Below are 18,375 nucleotides of genomic sequence, written 5' to 3' on the forward strand. Positions count from 1 at the left end.
GTGTCCGACTCTTTGCAACCCCATGAATCACAGCACGCCAGGCCTCCCTGTCCATCACCAGCTCCCGGAGTTCACTCAGACTCACGACCATTGACTCCGTGATGCCATCCAGCCATCTCATCCTCTGTCGTCCCCTTCTCCTCCTACCCCCAATACCTCCCAGCGTCAGAGTCTTTTTCAGTGAGTCAGTTCTTCGCATGAGGTGGCCAAAGTACTGGAGTTTCAGCTTTAGCATCATTCCTTCCAAAGAACACCCAGGGCTGATCTTCTTCAGAACGGACTGGTCGGATCTCCTTGCAGTCCAAGGGACTCTCAAGAGTCTTCTCCAACACCACAGTTCAAAAGCATCAATTCTTTGGCACTCAGCTTTCTTCACAGTCCAACTCTCACATCCATACATGACCACTGGAAAAACCATAGCCTTGACTAGATGGACCTTTGTTGGCAAAGTAATGTCTCTGCTTTTGAATATGCTATCTAGGTTGGTCATAATTTTCCTTCCAAGGAGTAAGCATCTTTTAATTTCATGGCTGCAGTCACCATCTGCAGTGATTTTGGAGCCCCCCCAAAATAAAGTCTGACACTGTTTCCGCTACTTTGTATTAATAATAAATTCAATAGTCAAGTTTGAAAAACTCCAAGCCAGGAAAAACTAACAAAAATTTAAATTTCATTCCTAGAACTAATTGTTCAAAAGTTCTTCCTTTTCACAAGGAAAACAAGTATTTTCAGATTCAGCCATTGCTTTTTGTGAACTCTGGGAAATATAATACTAAAATGCTGAATCTGAAATTAGTCTTTGGAATTCTTCATTTATATACTGAAATCGATCAAGCACTGCATTTTGCTTCTTTTTTTGTGTGTTGGATTTTCTATTCTATAATGGATATCTGTCTTCAGGACTGTCCCTGTGGCTACATCATAACAGCAGAGTTTAGTACTGACTATAATTAAGGCTTCCCTGTCGGCTTGGTGGGTAAAGAATCTGCCTGCAATTCAGGAGAAACGGGAGACCTGGGTTCGATTCCTCGGTCTGGCAGATGCCCTGGAGTAGAAAATGGCAACCCACTCCAGTAATCTTGCCTGGAAAATTCCAAGGACACAGGAGCCTGGCAGACTATAGTCCAAGGGGTCGCAAAGAGTTGGACACGACTGAGCGACTAAGCACAGACATAGCAACTGTCTAGCTTTCATAGGGATGGAAGAGGGCCCATCGCAATATCCACAATCAAGTCCATTTCTTGTTAGCCCATCAGGGTTTTAGATTGTAAAAATTAGAATCAAAACAAGTCTGCTCCTGAGGTAATGGACACCTAAGATTCCTCTCTACATATATCCTGTTCAATCAAAAAACTGTGGGCTTGGGCCCAGGACAACCAAGGTTCTGGTCTTAGATCTACTATCACCAGCTCAACTTTGGGCCAATCACTTAACCTTTTAAAGGCTTCATCCTTGTCACTATATCATATAGAGGAGTTACAAACATTAAATGTGATAAGATAGTAAGTAAGCAAGCAGTGAGCATTCAGCAAATGTTCTGCCACTGTGAATAATGCCTCATATCTCGCCTTTAAAGAACTTGTATGTGTATTATTTTCAGTTTCCTCAGTGCTTTCCCATCTCTTAGGACTCTGGCTATGCATGAAGTTTATGCCCATGCGGTGCTGGGACACCACCCGCATGTGGTTCGTTACTACTCTGCGTGGGCAGAAGATGACTACATGATCATTCAAAATGAATACTGCAATGGTACGTATGTGGGCTCATATCTATGGAGAAGGAGGATTAGCTTTTAAGTCTTTGGGAAAAAAAATCTTTGCTTCCTTCTTGTACTTAATAGCAGGTATAGCAGAATCATATCTACAAGTCTGTTTTGCTTGGAAGCAGAGAGCTGGAGGAAATGAGCTGAGCTGGAAAGGAATCTCAGGCTTATGCTATTAGGTGTTTCTTTCAAAGCTGATGAGTAGTTGGTACACAGGAGCTATCATGTCCTTTACACTTTAATACTTAGAAAACTTTTATGCTAGTGGTTTGAATGGTAAATCATCTTTTTACCGTTTACTAGGTGCTCTAAAAGATGTAAGCCATAGTCTCTACTATTTTGGAGGAGGGAGTGGTAAACTTACATAGCCAACTTTTGATTAATTTGGAAGTGGATTCCTGTGTTTGGGGATTGTTCACGTTTCTTGCTGCTTCTTACTTTGGAGCTTTAAGTGTTTTCACAAGAGTAGGGGCATGGGGTGGGGTGCAGGGACTGAAATCTAGTGATTCAGATACATCCTCCTAGGTCCTTCAGGACTATGTATACACAGTAACCAGTAAAACTTTTTTCTGGGCTACTTAAATCACAAAGCATGGTCCTTTGGATTAACGTATTTCTAACTCATGATTTAATAGTTCTTATATCTATAATTAAGGGGTTACATAACAGCAGTTATGTATTGTTATTCTTGGAAATACATTTTTATCAAAACATCTAGTGATACAGTAGGAAAGTGCTATCAATTGGATAGAAGCTAGTCATTGTTTTAGGATACATCCACATTTTGTAATCCCTATTTTAGCCCCAGTAATTTGGAGAAGGAAATGGCAACCCACTCCAGTATTCTTGCCAGGAGAATCCCATGGACGGAGGAGCCTGGTGGGCTACAGTCCATGGGGTCGCGAAGAGTCAGACACGACTGAGAGACTTCACAATACTGGATAATGGCATCCCCCCAACATATACAGCTACCCTGAGTGTTTTTTTTAATGGTGCAGTCTGTCTTTGGGTAAGTTTAGTTACCACCAGATAGACTGGCTTTTGAGGACAGTGATCAGTGATAAAGCTTCAACACTGTATACATGATTACTTTCACTGGTAGGGTAAGTAAATAATATGAGATGCTAGAAGCATAGAAAATGGTACACATATTCTACAAAATAATAATTTGGCATCTTCCTTGTTATTTCCTTATAGCCTGATTTTCCCATAGCCTTACTTGTGAACTTCATGAGTTTTTTTCTTTAATAAGCTCAGCCAAAATCCCTTTTTCTAATCGTTTCTTTGGGTTAAAACAAAATGGACCCTTTCCTTATACTTGTGATTGAGTAGTTGAGACCTTGTTTTTAATCATCTTCTCTTAATTTCTTTTTATCATAACCTGAGGGTCCCTATTCTTTTTTTCTTCCCTCTCTCTATAGAGAAGATTGATTTTATTTCCATAACATTTACCTATTAACAAAGATAATATCAAATTTAAAAATCAGTCAATAAAGCAAAATTAACTAATTTTAACCTGTGGGCAATGTAAAATTTTAACTGGGGCAATGTAAAAGTTTCAAATTTTCAAAAAGAATAAGATGAAGCAATCTATTACAAAATCATCTCATTCTTTTCAACATTTGAATATCTTCTTCGGGCTTGACACTGTATTAAGCTCTCGGGTGCAAAATCCTGTGGAGTGAGGTAAATCCTTACTTCAAGAAGCTTTATTCCATTTGCTCTCTTATAATGAGCACAGAAAGTGGCCAGAGAGGGGGAATGTGGGCAAAGGTAGCAGGGAGTGGTGAGATGGGCCTGGGCTTTAGAGTCGGCAGACTGGAGCTCAAAGCCCAGCTCTGTCACACAGCTCAGTTGGTAAAGAATCTGCCTGCCGTGCAGGAGACCCCAGTTTGATTCCTGGGTGGGGAAGATCTCCTGGAGAAGGGATAGGCTACCCACCCCAGTATTTTTGGGCTTCCCTTGTGGCTCAGCTGGTAAAGAATTTGCTTGCAATACAGGAGACCTGGGTTCGATCCCTGGGTTGGGAAGATCCCCTGGAGAAGGGAAAGGCTATCCACTCCAGTATTCTGGCCTGGAGAATTCCAGGGACTATGCAGTCCATGGGGTTGCAAAGAGTCAGACATGACTGAGTGACTTTCACTTCACTTCAGTTCTCTCAGGATCACTGAGTCATCATTTAATCTCACTGAGTAAAGAGACAGTAATATTTACTTAATGGAGTCATCTGCGAAATTAGCAACAGTGTGTGTCAAATGCTAGCACATCATTAAGTCCGAATTCATAGTAAGAACATGGTAATACTTGCTATTAGCATAGCCTGAGAAAATGTCATGTAGGAGCTAAGACTTGAACGAAACCTTGCAGGAGGATTCCTTGAGTTTATGGAAGCAGAGGGAAGACCAGCGTGCAAGCTGGAAGCATGGTACTGGGCTTGCATCTGGCCTAGTAGATAGAAAGGAGACTAAACAGGACTGAGCTGACCCCTGTAGGAGGAAATCAGACCAGCAAGGTGAAGTGTGGGAAGCCTGTAGTGGGCGTTGAAAGCCAGGCAGCGAGTGTGGATTAGATGTTAGATACTATGGGAAATCAGTGTTCGTTCATTGTGGTAATTCAGCTAACTTCACTCAATACTTGCCAACTCAAACGTAACTGTGATTTAGCAAGATCTAAATCACATACATTGAACCTTTCAAATGTGAACTGATAATAGAAAATAAAGCATGCCCTTCTGTGGGACTTTCCCGGGTGGTGCTAGTGGTAAAGGACCCCGCAGGCCAATGAAGGTAGACGTAAGAGACACAAGTTTGATCCCTGGGTCGGGAAGGCCCTCTGAAGGACGGCTCAGCAGCCCACTCCAGTACTCTTGCCTGGAGAATCCCACAGGCAGAGAAGCCTGGCAGGCTGCAGCGCATAGGGTGGCGCAGAGTTGGACACGACCGGAGTGACTTCGCACACATGCAAACCTTGTTTGTCGTTGAGGATGATCCATGGTGAGACTTTTCCCGGTGGTGCTGGTGGTCTAGTCGCTAAATGGTGTCACACTCTGGTGACCCCTTGGACTGAGCCTGCCAGGCTCCTCTGTCCGTGGGATCCTCCAGGCAAGAATACTGGAGTGGGTCTAAGTAAAGGATAAGAAATCCAAAGTATGTGTCAGGTAGCTGGGGCTTCTTTCCCTCTGCTCCCACATCCTCCCCCTCCTCCTCTGTCTCACCTCTTCATCCTACGGCCTGTTTCCCCATACCCACCCTTACCCACCCATAGCAACCCAAGCCCCTCTACTCAGCCTCTCATAGCAGTCCGGCTGGAACATGCATGGTTACAGTTTTAACTTCATTTATAAATTAGACGATGTAGATAACATAGATTTTAACTGTGAGAGACTAACAATCATCTGATTTCCCTCTTGTCCCTCATAAATCCTGAACCAATCACAAGGTTCCTCCCTCTCCGCCACCCTAGCCAAGGTCCCCTACAAGGTCACCTCTGGGCCAGCCTCAGATCTGAGGTCTCCAGTAGCCCACTGATTCTGCAACAACCAGGATTCTAACCGGCTCAGCGCTGGATAATTACTCTCTCCCTGTGCGTGTGTGTGTGCTCAGTCGCTTCAGTCATCTCCGATTCATTGTGACCGTATGGGCTGTAGCCTGCCAGGCTCCTCTGTCCATGGGATTCTCCAGGCAAGAATATTGGAGTGGGTTGCCATGCCCTCCTCCAGGGGATCTTCCCGATTCAGGGATCAAACCCATGTGTCTTACATCTCCTGCTTTGGCAGGCAGGTTCTTTACCACTAGTACCACCGGGGAAGCCCAGTCTCTCCCTAATCGCAGTGTTTTCTTGTGACGTCTTCTGGCATAGAAGTTTTACAGAGCACGATCCCCTAGAACACAGCACATTTGCTCAAGTGATATGACATCCAGAAGTTGGAGCACCGTGAATACAGGTTATATTTTCCCACCAGATAAGGGACAATTTTCCCAGCAGAAAAGTAGGCTTGTGTGGTTGGCAGCAAAGTAGCATAGTGAGAATACAAAAACATAACTAAGACATGCTGTTGAACTGCTGGCCTGCTTTTTGCATTTCATTGTCGGAAGGTATTTGCTATTTCTTTGTTTTGGCATCTGTTAGGTCTTATGAGCAGACAGGAAAACAAGGATGTATTTTTCTGAAGTATCTTTTTTCCTACTAAGTGGGGCAAATACATTTGTCTAAAGGAAGGAATTCAGCAACTCATCTAACAAAGATGGTTTGAAAAGAACTGCCCGGGAACTGGTGGTATTCCTCCTAGGGCACCTCCTAAGTCACCAACGCCAGGGGCTACCTTGGGTTACGGAGCTAAGGCTTCAGTGCACCCGGGTGGATTAAGAGGGATGCAGCTTACAGTTCATTCAGTCTTGCTATGTCTGTACATGCGTGAAAGTGAGGTGAAACGTGTTAGTCACTCAGTCATGTGTGACTCTGCGACCCCACAGACTGTAACCCGCCAGGTTCCTCTGTACATGGAATTCTCCAGGCAAGAATACTGGGATGGGTAGCCATTCCCTTCTCCAGAGGATCTTCCCGATCCAGGGATCGAACCTGAGTCTTCTGCATGGCAGGTGGATTCTTTACCATCTGAGTCACTGGGGAAGCCCCCTGTCAATGGATACTTCTTGTTAATACTGTTTAGTAAAGAACAGTTCATTATGCTGTTCTACAAGAGTGTGTGGACGATCAGTTTTAGCTCAAGCAAAATAAGGATATTCTAATACAGTCATATGAATGAGTACTTTTCAGTAACTTCTCTTCTACTGTTTAATCACTTGGCTAACTTTAACACTACCTATAGAGATTCTAAGTAATTGAAAGTGCTGCAATCACTGGTCTACTTCCTCTTACTAAATACCCATCACACTTCAGGGGATTAGAAATCCATCTACTTATAATCTAAAGGAACATATTAAAGGAATGCTAAGTAACTTACGATGCTTATTTCTTTCCATACATTTCATAGGGGCCTTCACTCAATCTTTTCCCTCTTTTGCCAGGATAGACATTCAGTTCAGAAAATAGTGATTACATGCCAGACCGTGGGACAGGAAGGATGAATGAGCTGTGGGCCTGTCCTAAAGGAACAGCCAGGCTAGTGGAGACCCAGGGGCCTTGATGCAACCTCCCTTTTCCTCCATCACATCTCATAAACTCATCTGCAAACTTAGCCTCAAGGTGGCTTTGTTTATAATAACCCCAATGCACTCTTTACTTATTCTTCCTTTCTAACATCATCTACAGTTCATAAATTCTTTCCTAAGGAGATTTCCAGGGAGAAACAGAAACCTTCTATTTAGCCCCTCCCTTTTTTTTCGGTTTCTGAAAGCTGGTGAATTCTCTGTTCTGAATTTATTTGAATGTGGCAGGTCAACCTTTAGGTTCAATTTTACATAAGAGAGTTTTAAATATAGATTTCCTTAAAAGTACAGTTACCATCTCAGACCCTACTGTTCTGATACATATCTGTAGGGGGATTTACTTATAACTGATGGGGGTCCCAGAATTCTCTAATTTGACTGAGGAGGCTACAGACAAATGCTAATTAATGAATCAAAAGGTTCAGAAGCATTCTAATACCTTAGGGCAGGGGCATCTGAGGTCAGGTAGTCAGATGAGCTCAGGGCTTATCTTTTTATTGACAATAGTAATAGAGTTGATAAACACACACAGTGGCTCAAAGAGGGTTTAGGTGTACGTGGAGGTTTAGTATTTTCTTTGGGTCAGCCATCATTAAATATTCTTATTTCGTGATATATGTTTTAATGGAAGGAAACTTGAAATCAATTACATTAAAGTTACTAATGGCCTATAATCACTAGCTTGACACCAACATGAAATTATTCATCGATACCATAGAAGCTATATGACTAGGCCTAACTGATCTTCTGTTGATAACAAGGTAAAGCTTTTTAAATGTTAGTTGGGGGCATACTCAAGGCAATAGAGCCACATATTGGCTACCTAGGATATAGCATTTTCTTTTTCCTCTTTAAAGGTCCTTAATTATTCTTTCCAATATGTTTGTGGTATAGACAGGGAGCTGATATTATGTCTATGGGAGAGACATAATATCGCACCGACACTGAAGCAGTTTAGACTTGTTCGACTGAGTTCATTCATGAGGAATGTATTGAATATGTACTAGGCTTTCATGTATAAGAGTCACACCTTTTTCTCTCACTCGGTGGGGTTATTCTGTTGTTCTTTCCTAGGTGGGAGCTTGCAGGCTGCAGTAACTGAAAACGCAAAGTCTGGCAATCATTTCCCAGAGCCCAGACTCAAGGACATCCTTCTACAGATTTCCTTTGGGCTCAGATACATCCACAGCTCCGGCATGGTGCACCTGGACATCAAGCCCAGTCAGTCCAGCTCTCCTCTGCTCCTCTGGCTGTGTTGAATTCCTTCCCCATTGTTGTCAGAATCTGTGCCTGCATGACTGTCAAAGAGGCTGTTAGCTGGCAGAATCCCTCCACGTCCCTCTCCCCCTGCCCACATTCCAGTCAAACAGCTTTAACTACTTTCCCATTGCGCCAAGAGGACAGAAAGAAAAGACTCCCAGATAGTGAAGCCCAAGTATGAAAATAAGTATTGAATTTACTGCATAGATAAGAGACTGCAAAATGACTGTTTACAACTAGTGGGTTAAGGCATTCATGTGAAATGCAAGGAAATCTTACTATCCTGTGTTGATTATTTCTTTGTTTTGAGGTCACCAGCCTCTTCAAAGAGATTTGAGGTTTAAGTTCCACTGAAATAGGTATTATCAATCGCTGAGCTGTTTGGAAGTAGTGTGAGAGATTCCATGGAAGAAAAGAAACCTTGGTAGTCTTGTTACCTGCACATACACAGAAGAGGAGGATGATTGAAATGTCATTTACAGAAAAGAATCTTTGAGGTGAAAGGTTTAGGAATCATTCCTTACGACAGTTCTGTATTTTTTCTCAGGTAACATCTTCCTTTGTCATAAGATGGAAAGCGACTCTCCCGTAGTCCTGGAAGAGGCTGAAAATGAAGCTGATTGGTTTCTCTCTGCTGATGTGATGTATAAAATTGGTGAGTCTGTTTTGTAACTTGATTGGTATACTCTTATCCTACAAAATGTATGCTGATGACTCTAATCCATTTATTCCAGTTTTAAGAAAAACATGCTTTGAAAGAACTCTACTTCTTTTTTCTTTTTTTAGGTGACTTGGGTCATGTGACATCAATAAGCAATCCCAAAGTGGAAGAGGGGGACAGTCGCTTCCTGGCTAATGAGATTTTGCAAGAGGTATAGATTTGGGGAACAAAGGGTTTTTAATAGTCCATTGAAATGTTTGCAAAGAGGGTGGCTCAATCAATGGATTAAACAACATTTTTCCTGTTTTTTTTTTTTTTTGTAAAGTTCTTTTGCTATTTCTAATATTTTTTAGAATTCTTAGCATTATGAATTTCCTAGCAGAAAGGAAGCCTTTATTGGTCCAACCCAAACTTTATCATGAGACTAGCCTTTTGACAGCACCATCAGCCTTGGGCACTGAAATGGCCTTCAGTTATTGCTCATCTTTTAACATGTCTATGAGTCTGGCCTAGGAAGGATATAACTTTCTACAGGATGATAGTTGGGGGAAAAAAGAGGAGTCTTTCCTCTTTATGATCAGTCAATCTAAGTTTCAAGCCTTTTTGAAACTGAGAGAACAAAAGAGTGCTGAGATTCTGCCTCTGACTCTTCAGGGCAGCATATTTTTTTAAAAAAAATTTATTTAATTTTTAATTGGAGCATAATTACTGTACAATATTGTGATAGTTTCTGCCATACATCAACATGAACCAGCCATAGGTACACATACGTTCTCCCCCTCCTAAGCCACCCTCCCACCTCCTTCTCCATCCCACCCATCTAGGTCATCACAGAGCACCAGCTTTGGGTTCCCAGGACCAGGGCAGTATTACTCAGGTGGATTGATGCCCTGTCCTCTGTCTTCTCTAGAAAGAGACTGCTAACCATAGCAGATACGACCTGCCCACTGTGTCTGTTTAAGGTCATGTGCGTTCAAGCAACTCTCTCTTACCAGTTGTGTTTTAGTCTAGACTCGCTTCACTTGGCAAACTAACCAGCCTTCCTGTCTTCTCTTTTGAAGAATTATCAGCACCTCCCCAAAGCTGACATATTTGCCTTGGGGTTGACCATCGTGGTGGCTGCAGGAGCAGAGTCGTTGCCCACCAACGGCGCCAAGTGGCATCACATTCGTGAGGGGAACCTTCCAGACATTCCTCAGGAGCTCTCCAGGGAATTCCACCAACTACTCAAGGTGCTGTCTCTTGTGAAGAAAAGATGGAAATGTATTTTTTTTTAATGTCTTGGCAAATAGATGTCCACCTATTTCTATGTGTAAATCGTTCTTAGAGTTAGTTGATACTTATACCTACTGAGGAGCTCAGTGTTGGTCCTGTCCTAGGTAATAAGTCTATGCTAATTCATTTAGTTCTCACAACAGTCCAGAAGGTGAATATTGCTATTCCAAATGCCAGTAAAGGAAGACTGAGTTTCAGCAAAGTGTTGTGACTTGCTCAGGCTACATACTAAGTAGTGGAGCGGACTCTGAACGTTGCTCCTCAAATGGAGGGTCAGTGTTTTCTTCATTATTTGACACTAATTGCTGTTTACAATGAGGTATTTTCTACTGTATTCCAGTCATCTTAGGCTATAGACATCCTCTGAAGACAAAGGCTGCAGGAATACTGTCATGGTGGGATATCCTTAATTAATTTTAAGTGAAAAATTGACACATGATGGAAGTAAGTGAGCTGAACTAGCAATAGGGGTAACCCAGGTTTTAGTCTTGGTCCTGTCAATAACTCGGACAAGCCACTTTATCGCAGGACCTCAGTTTCCTCTGTTGAAAATTAAGACATTAGACTAGTTCATCATTCAATCAGCTTTAAAAGATGATACATGAAAAAGTCAAAGGTATGGATGATGAATGCTATCACATAAGGATAGTATTTCTGTCCTGGGTGGAGCTAAGTTTTCATTTATTTCTTTCCTTTGCACAAAGGAGAATTGAGTTTCAAAAAACCCACCAGCAGAAGCTGGGTTGGAGTTGGTTGGGTGGGGAGATTTTCTCAAGAATGAAGCTTCTGTTTCCTCCCTTTTGGTCCCACCTCATCAGAGCATGATCCTCCCTGATCCAGCAGAGAGACCGTCTGCAGCAGCTCTGGCCAAGAGCCGAGTCCTCTGTCCCTCCCTGGGGAAAACAGAAGAGCTTCAGCACCAGTTGAACTTGGAAAAGTTCAAGACAGCCACACTGGAAAGGTAGATTTTTGGATGCTGGAGTTGAGGAAGAACCTATTTATGTGGTACTCACAGTGACAACTGGTCGGGTGTATCTTCTCTATGGATTCAAGTGGAATTCAATATTGTGACACAGAGGTTCCTGTTCAGAAAGAGGGGCCCTGTGTGACAAGGGGATGGGTGCTCTGTGAGTAGAGAGCTTGAGAGAGACAATTCCACTTAATGCCAATAAATGCAAGGAAATACAACCGGTAAAGAAAAATTAGGATTCTAAGTGACAGAAGTATTCAAGTAACTGGGAGATGACTACCCAAAGTAAGATAACTATAACTAAGGTGGGAAGGAACCCGTTCAGTTCAGTTCAGTCACTCAGTCGTGTCCGACTCTTTGCGACCCCATGAATTGCAGCACGCCAGGCCTCCCTGTCCATCACCAACTCCCGGAGTTCACTCAGACTCACGTCCGTTGAGTCAGTGATGCCATCCAGCCATCTCCTCCTCTGTCGTCCCCTCCTCCTCCTGCCCCCAATCCCTCCCAGCATCAGAGTCTTTTCCAATGAGTCAACTCTTCACATGAGGTGGCCAAAGTACTGGAGCTTCAGCTTCAGCATCATTCTCTCCAAAGAAATCCCAGGGCTGATCTCCTTCAGAATGGACTGGTTGGATCTCCTTGCAGTCCAAGGGACTCTCAAGAGTCTTCTCCAGCACCACAGTTCAAAAGCATCAATTCTTTGGTGCTCAGCTTTCTTCACAGTCCAACTTTTACATCCATACATGACTACTGGAAAAACCATAGCCTTGACTAGACGGACCTTGGTTGGCAAAGTAATGTCTCTGCTTATCAATATGCTATCTAGGTTGGTCATAACTTTACTTCCAAGGAGTAAGCGTCTTTTAATTTCATGGCTGCAATCCCCATCTGCAGTGATTTTGGAGCCCCCCAAAAATAAAGTCTGACACTCTTTCCATTGTTTCCCCATCTATTTCCCATGAAGTGATGGGACCAGATGCCATGATCTTCATTTTCTGAATGTTGAGCTTTAAGCCAACTTTTTCACTCTCCTCTTTCACTTACATCAAGAGACGTTTTAGTTCCTCTTCACTTTCTGCCATAAGGGTGGTGTCATCTATATATCTGAGGTTATTGATATTTCTCCCAGCAATCTTGATTCCAGCTTGTGCTTCTTCCAGCCCAGCGTTTCTCATGATGTACTCTGCATAGAAGTTAAATAAGCAAGGTGACAATATACAGCCTTGACATACTCCTTTTCCTATTTGAAACCAGTCTGTTCCATGTCCAGTTCTAACTTTTGCTTCCTGACCTGCATATAGGTTTCTCAAGAGGCAGGTCAGGTGGTCTGGTATTCCCATCTCTTGAAGAATTTTCCACAGTTTATTGTGATCCACACAGTCAAAGGCTTTGGCATAGTCAATAAAGCAGAAATAGATGTTTTTCTGGAACACTCTTGCTTTTACCATGATCCAGCAGATGTTGGCAATTTGATCTCTGGTTCCTCTGCCTTTTCTAAAACCAGCTGGAACATCTGGAAGTTCATGGTTCACGTATTGCTTGAAGCCTGGCTTGGAGAATTTTGAGCATTACTTTACAAGTGTGGATGATGAGTGCAATTGTGCAGTAGTTTGAGCATTCTTTGGCATTGCCTTTCTTTGAGATTGGAATGAAAACTGACCTTTTCCAGTCCTGTGGCCACTGCTGAGTTTTCCACATTTGCTGGCATATTGAGTGCAGCACTCTCACAGCGTCATCTTTCAGGATTTGAAATAGCTCAACTGGAATTCCATCACCTCCACTAGCTTTGTTCGTAGTGATGCTTCCTAAGGCCCACTTGACTTCACATGCCAGGATGTCTGGCTCTAGGTGAGTGATCACACCATCATGATTATCTTGGTCGTGAAGATCTTTTTTGTACAGTTCTTCTGTGTATTCTTGCCACCTCTTCTTAATACCTTCTGCTTCGGTTAGGTCCATACCATTTCTGTCCTTTATCGAGCCCATCTTTGCATGAAATGTTCCCTTGGTGTCTCTAATTTTCTTGAAGAGATCTCTAGTCGTTCCCATTTTGTTGTTTTCCTCCATTTCTTTGCATTGATCACTGAGGAAGGCTTTCTTACCTCTTCTTGCTATTCTTTGAAATTCTCCATTCAGATGCTTGTATCTTTCCGTTTCTCCTTTGCTTTTCACCTCTCTTCTTTTCACAGTGATTTGTAAGCCCTCCCCAGACAGCCATTTGCTGTTTTGCATTTCTTTTCCATGGGGATGGTCTTGATCCCTGTCTCCTGTACAATGTCACGAACCTCAGTCCATAGTTCATCAGGCACTCTATCTATCAGATCTAGGCCCTTAAATCTATTTCTCATGTCCACTGTATAATCATAAGGGATTTCATTTAGGTCATACCTGAATGGTCTAGTGGTTTTCCCTACTTTCTTCAATTTGAGTCTGAATTTGGTAATAAGGAGTTCATGATCTGAGCCACAGGCAGCTCCTGGTCTTGTTTTTGTTGACTGTATAGAGCTTCTCCATCTTTGGCTGCAAAGAATATAATTGATCTGATTTCGGTGTTGACCATCTGGTGATGTCCATGTTTAGAGTCTTCTCTTGTGTTGTTGGAAGAGAGTGTTTGCTATGACCAGTGCATTTTCTTGGCAAAGCTCTATTAGTCTTTGCCCTGCTTCATTCCACATTCCAAGGCCAAATTTGCCTGTTCCTCCAGGTGTTTCTTGACTTCCTACTTTTGCATTCCAGTCCCCTATAATGAAAAGGACACCTTTTTTGGGTGTTAGTTCTAAAAGGTCTTGTAGGTTTTCATAGAACTGTTCAGCTTCAGCTTCTTCACCCTTACTGGTTGGGGCATAGACTTGGATTACCGTGATATTGAATGGATTGCTTGGAAATGAACAGAGATCATTCTGTCGTTTTTGAGATTGCATCCAAGTACCGCATTTCAGACTCTTTTGTTGACCATGATGGCTATTCCATTTCTTCTGAGGGATCCCTGCCCACAGTAGTAGATATAATGGTCATCTGAGTTAAATTCACCCATTCCAGTCCATTTTTGTTCGCTGATTCCTAGAATGTCAGCGTTCACTCTTGCCATCTCTTGTTTGACCACTTCCAATTTGCCTTGATTCATGGACCTGATATTCCAGGTTCCTATGCAATATTGCTCTTTATAGCATTGGACCTTGTTTCTATCACTGGTCACATCTACAGCTGGGCATTGTTTTTGCTTTGCCTCCATCCCTTCATTCTTTCTGGAGTTATTTCTCCACTGATCTCCCGTAGCATATTGGGCACCTACTGACCTGGGGAGTTCCTCTTTCAGTATCCTATCATTTTGCCTTTTCCTACTGTTCATGGGGTTCTCAAGGCAAGAATACTGAAGTGGTTTGCCATTCCCTTCTTCAGTGGACCACATTGTGTCAGACCTCTCCACCATGCCCGCCCGTCTTGGGTGGCCCCACAGGGCATGGCTTAGTTTCATTGAGTTAGACAGGGGACCCATCACAAATCCATTAAATCATAGGGCAGGAGGATATTCTGTCTTGATTGTTACAGATCCTATGGCTGATTCATGTTGATGTATGGCAGAAGCCAATGCAATATTGTGGAGCAATTATCCTTCAAGTAAAAATAAATAAACTAAAAAAACAGCAAAAAAATTCTGTCTTGGCCCATATTTAAGACAGAGGTATTTTTCTAAGCCTAAGGAAGCAATCCTATATCTTATGCATGTAAGATTGTATTCATGCATGCATTTATTAATCTATTCCTTCATTTAACAAGTAGGAATTAATTAGATGGCATGGACCTGGTAGTATAAAGGTCAGGCAGTGATGGTTGAGCAGGATCCTGAAGGCCTTTTAAAGTAATCATTACAATCCAGTGAATTGTTGAAAATATAAAAGGAGTCGAAAAGACCCAGCATCAGGGTCGTTTCCAATGAGTCAGTTCTTCACATCATGTGGCCAAAGTACTGGAGTTTCAGCTTTCAGTATCAGTCCTTCCAATGAATATTCAGGACTGATCTCCTTTAGAATGGACTGGTTGGATCTCCTGCAGTCCAAGGGAATCTGAATGGTCTTGTCCAACACCACAGTTCAAAAGCATCAATTCTTCAGGGCTCAGCTTTCTTTATAGTCCAACTCTCACATCCATACATGACTACTGGGAAAACCATAGCTTTGACTAGACAGACCTTTGTTGGCAAAGTAATGTCTCTGTTTTTTAATATGCTGTCTAGGTTGGTCATAACTTTTCTTTCAAGGAGCAAGTGTCTTTTAATTTCGTGGCTGCAGTCATCATCTGCAGTGATTTTGGAGCCCCCCAAAATAAAGTCTGACACTGTTCCACTGTCTCTCCATCTATTTGCCACAAAGTGATGGGACTGGATGCCATGATCTTAGTTTTCTGAAAGTTGAGCTTTAAGCCTACTTTTTCACTCTCCTCTTTAACTTTCATCAAGAAGCTCTAGCTCTTCTTTGCTTTCTGCCATAAGTGTGGTGTCATCTGCATATCTGAGGTTATGATATTTCTCCCAGCAATCTTGATTCTAGCTTGTGCTTCATCCAGAGTAGGATTTCGCATGATGTACTCTGCATATAAGTTAAATAAGCAGGGTGACAATATACAGCCTTGACGTACCCCTTTTCCGAGTTGGAATCAGTCTGTTGTTCCATGTCCAGTTCTAACTGTTGCTTCTTGACCTGCAAACAGATTTCTCAAGAGGCAGGTCAGGTGGTCTGGTATTCCCATCTCTTTCAGAATTTTCCACAGTTTGTGGTGATCCACAGAGTCAAAGGCTTTGGCATAGTCAATGAAGCAGAAGTAGATATTTTTCTGAAACTCTCTTTCTCTTTTGATAATCCATGGATGTTGGCAATTTGATCTCTGGTTCCTCTGCCTTTTCTAAATGCAGCTTGAACGTCTGGAAGTTCACAGTTCATGTACTACTGAAGTTGGCTTGGAGAATTTTGAGCATTATTTTGCTAGCGTGTGATATGATTGCAATTGTGTTGTAGTTTGAGCATTCTTAGGCATTGCCTTTCTTTGGGATTGGAATGAAAACTGAGCTTTTCCAGTCCTGTGGCTACTGCTGAGTTTTCCACATTTGCTGGCATATAGATTGCAGCACTTTCACAGCATCATCTTTCAGGAGTTGAAATAGCTCTACTGGAATTCCATCACCTCCACCGGTTTTGTTGGTACTGATGCTTCCTAAGGCCCACTTGAGTTCGCATTCCAGGATGTCTGGCTCTAGGTGAGTGATCACACCATCGTGATTATCTTGGTCATGAAGATCTTTTTTGTATAGTTCTTCTGTGTATTCTTGCCACCTTTTCTTAATATTTTCTGCTTCCATACCATTTCTGGTCTTTATTGTGCCCATCTTTGCATGAAAAGTTCCCTTGGTATCTTTAATTTTCTTGAAGAGATCTCTAGTCATTCTATTGTTTTCCTCTCTTTCTTTGCATTGATCACTGAGAAAGGCTTTCTTATCTCTCCTTGCTATTCTTTGGAACTCTGCATTCAAGTGGCTATATCTTTCCTTTTCTCCTTTGCCTTTAGCTTCTCTTCTTTTCGTAGTGGTTTATAAGGCCTCCCCAGACAACCATTTTGCCTTTTTGCATTTCTTTCTCTGGGGATGGTTTTGATCACTGCCTTCTGCACAATGTCACAAACCTCCTTCCATAGTTCTTCAGGCACTGTCAGATCTAATCTGTCTATAAGATCTAATCCCTGCAATCTATTTGTCACTTCCATTGTCTAAAGTATACTTAAGTCCAATTTCTTTTGGATACACAGTCTATCTTAGAATGATTAGTTTTAAAGTCCCCCCCAGATAATTTTTTGGCAATGAATTGTGGAAACTCTAATGAAGACTTTAGTGAAGTAATCCTTCCTTGTAAGGAACTTCCTAATAATCCTTCCTTATATATATATATATTTTTGCTCTATTTCTGCTAACAAATAAAATACGAGTATATATGCTGTCACAGGACTATAAGTATTCCTTAAGGTGTGGTGTGTATATCTGTGAAGCCAGACGTGGATGTACAGGTGTGTCATTGGTCATTACCGGTAGTGAGCACCCATCGTGGAGATGAGGCAGATGCCTTCTTGAAATTGTCTAGACCAGGGGCTGGCACACTCTTCTGTAAGACCAAGGTAGTATTTTATCCTTTGTGGGCCATATGATCTTAGCTGCAATGACTCAACTCTGCTGGAGTGATGTGAAAGTGATCAGAGACCATATAAAAATGAATGTGAATGGCTGAATTCCGGTAAGACTTTATTTACAAAAACAGGTGGCAGGCCGGATTTGACCCATGAGCCGTCCTTTGCTGACCCCTGTAGAGTCGTCTCCTTATTTTTCTTTAATTTTAAAGACCGTTTATGCCCCAATCAGTAGAATTCCGGAGAAGGCAATGGCAGCCCACTCCAGTACTCTTACCTGGAAAATCTCTTGGACAGAGGAGCCTGGTAGGCTGTGGTCATGGGGTCATGAAGAGTTGGACACGACTGAAGTGACTTAGCAGCGGCAGCAGCCGTAGAATTCAGGAAGGCAAACTTGCAATGTGTTGAGGCACTTGTGTGCTAGCCCTTTCTAAAGATAATCACAGGAGTTAACTTTCTATTCTGTGTATCATTCATGCTTGTTTCTATAAATACAGAAATAAAAAGAAAAATCTATGCTGGTTTTGATCATAAATATCATCTCTAATTTAGGACTGAGGAATGTACACTTTTCCTTTTTCATTGTCAGGGAACTGAAAGCCCAGCAGGCCCAGTCCCCCAAGGATGGACTCAGTGTCCCCAGGGTCTCTGAGACCCCCACCGGGTCAAGGAGTGCCAAACGTCTGGTAGGAGGAAAGAGTGCCAAGTCTTCAAGCTTCACCTTGGGGCAGACTTTCCCTTAAGAACGTCTCTCCCATCAACTTATTCTTTATCCTCAAAATAGATACTGGCTGTGTCAACCTTTCTCGTGTAAAGGGAGGAACTAACAGACTTGGGAGGCTGAAGATTTCAAGAGCCACCCTAATTTAGCATTTTCAGCCAAGATCCTATAGCCACCAAGGCTTCCTAGCAGCACTGGTGGCAGGTACTACCATTAGCAGCCATTTTTCTTCTCTTGTTACATTCCTAACACCACCTGTCAGCAGCTCAGTGACTTCTCAGATTTGCTGATGCACAATGGGAAAGCATGGGCCTTTGAACTAAAAGCAGCCGCCTCCCCCCCACTCCCCCCCAGCCCCTGCAGCCTGTGGACTACGAGGCTGCCTACCTA

General features: G+C 42.5%; 1 protein-coding gene across 1 annotated transcript in view; it reads left to right on the plus strand.

The window, feature by feature from the left end:
- WEE2 (WEE2 oocyte meiosis inhibiting kinase) overlaps nucleotides 1-18,375 on the plus strand; it is a 29,772-nt gene extending 11,397 nt beyond the window's left edge. Inside the window, exons 5-11 of the mRNA XM_040260016.1 lie at nucleotides 1,628-1,749; nucleotides 8,005-8,151; nucleotides 8,738-8,845; nucleotides 8,977-9,062; nucleotides 9,913-10,083; nucleotides 10,945-11,087; nucleotides 17,854-18,375. Coding sequence (XP_040115950.1) covers nucleotides 1,628-1,749; nucleotides 8,005-8,151; nucleotides 8,738-8,845; nucleotides 8,977-9,062; nucleotides 9,913-10,083; nucleotides 10,945-11,087; nucleotides 17,854-18,007 — 931 coding nt within the window. The 3' untranslated portion in view covers nucleotides 18,008-18,375. The remainder of the gene's footprint in view (nucleotides 1-1,627; nucleotides 1,750-8,004; nucleotides 8,152-8,737; nucleotides 8,846-8,976; nucleotides 9,063-9,912; nucleotides 10,084-10,944; nucleotides 11,088-17,853) is intronic.

The sequence above is a fragment of the Oryx dammah genome, unplaced genomic scaffold (genome assembly GCF_014754425.2).
Source record: "Oryx dammah isolate SB20612 unplaced genomic scaffold, SCBI_Odam_1.1 HiC_scaffold_18, whole genome shotgun sequence".
Classification (NCBI taxonomy): Eukaryota; Metazoa; Chordata; class Mammalia; order Artiodactyla; family Bovidae; genus Oryx; species Oryx dammah.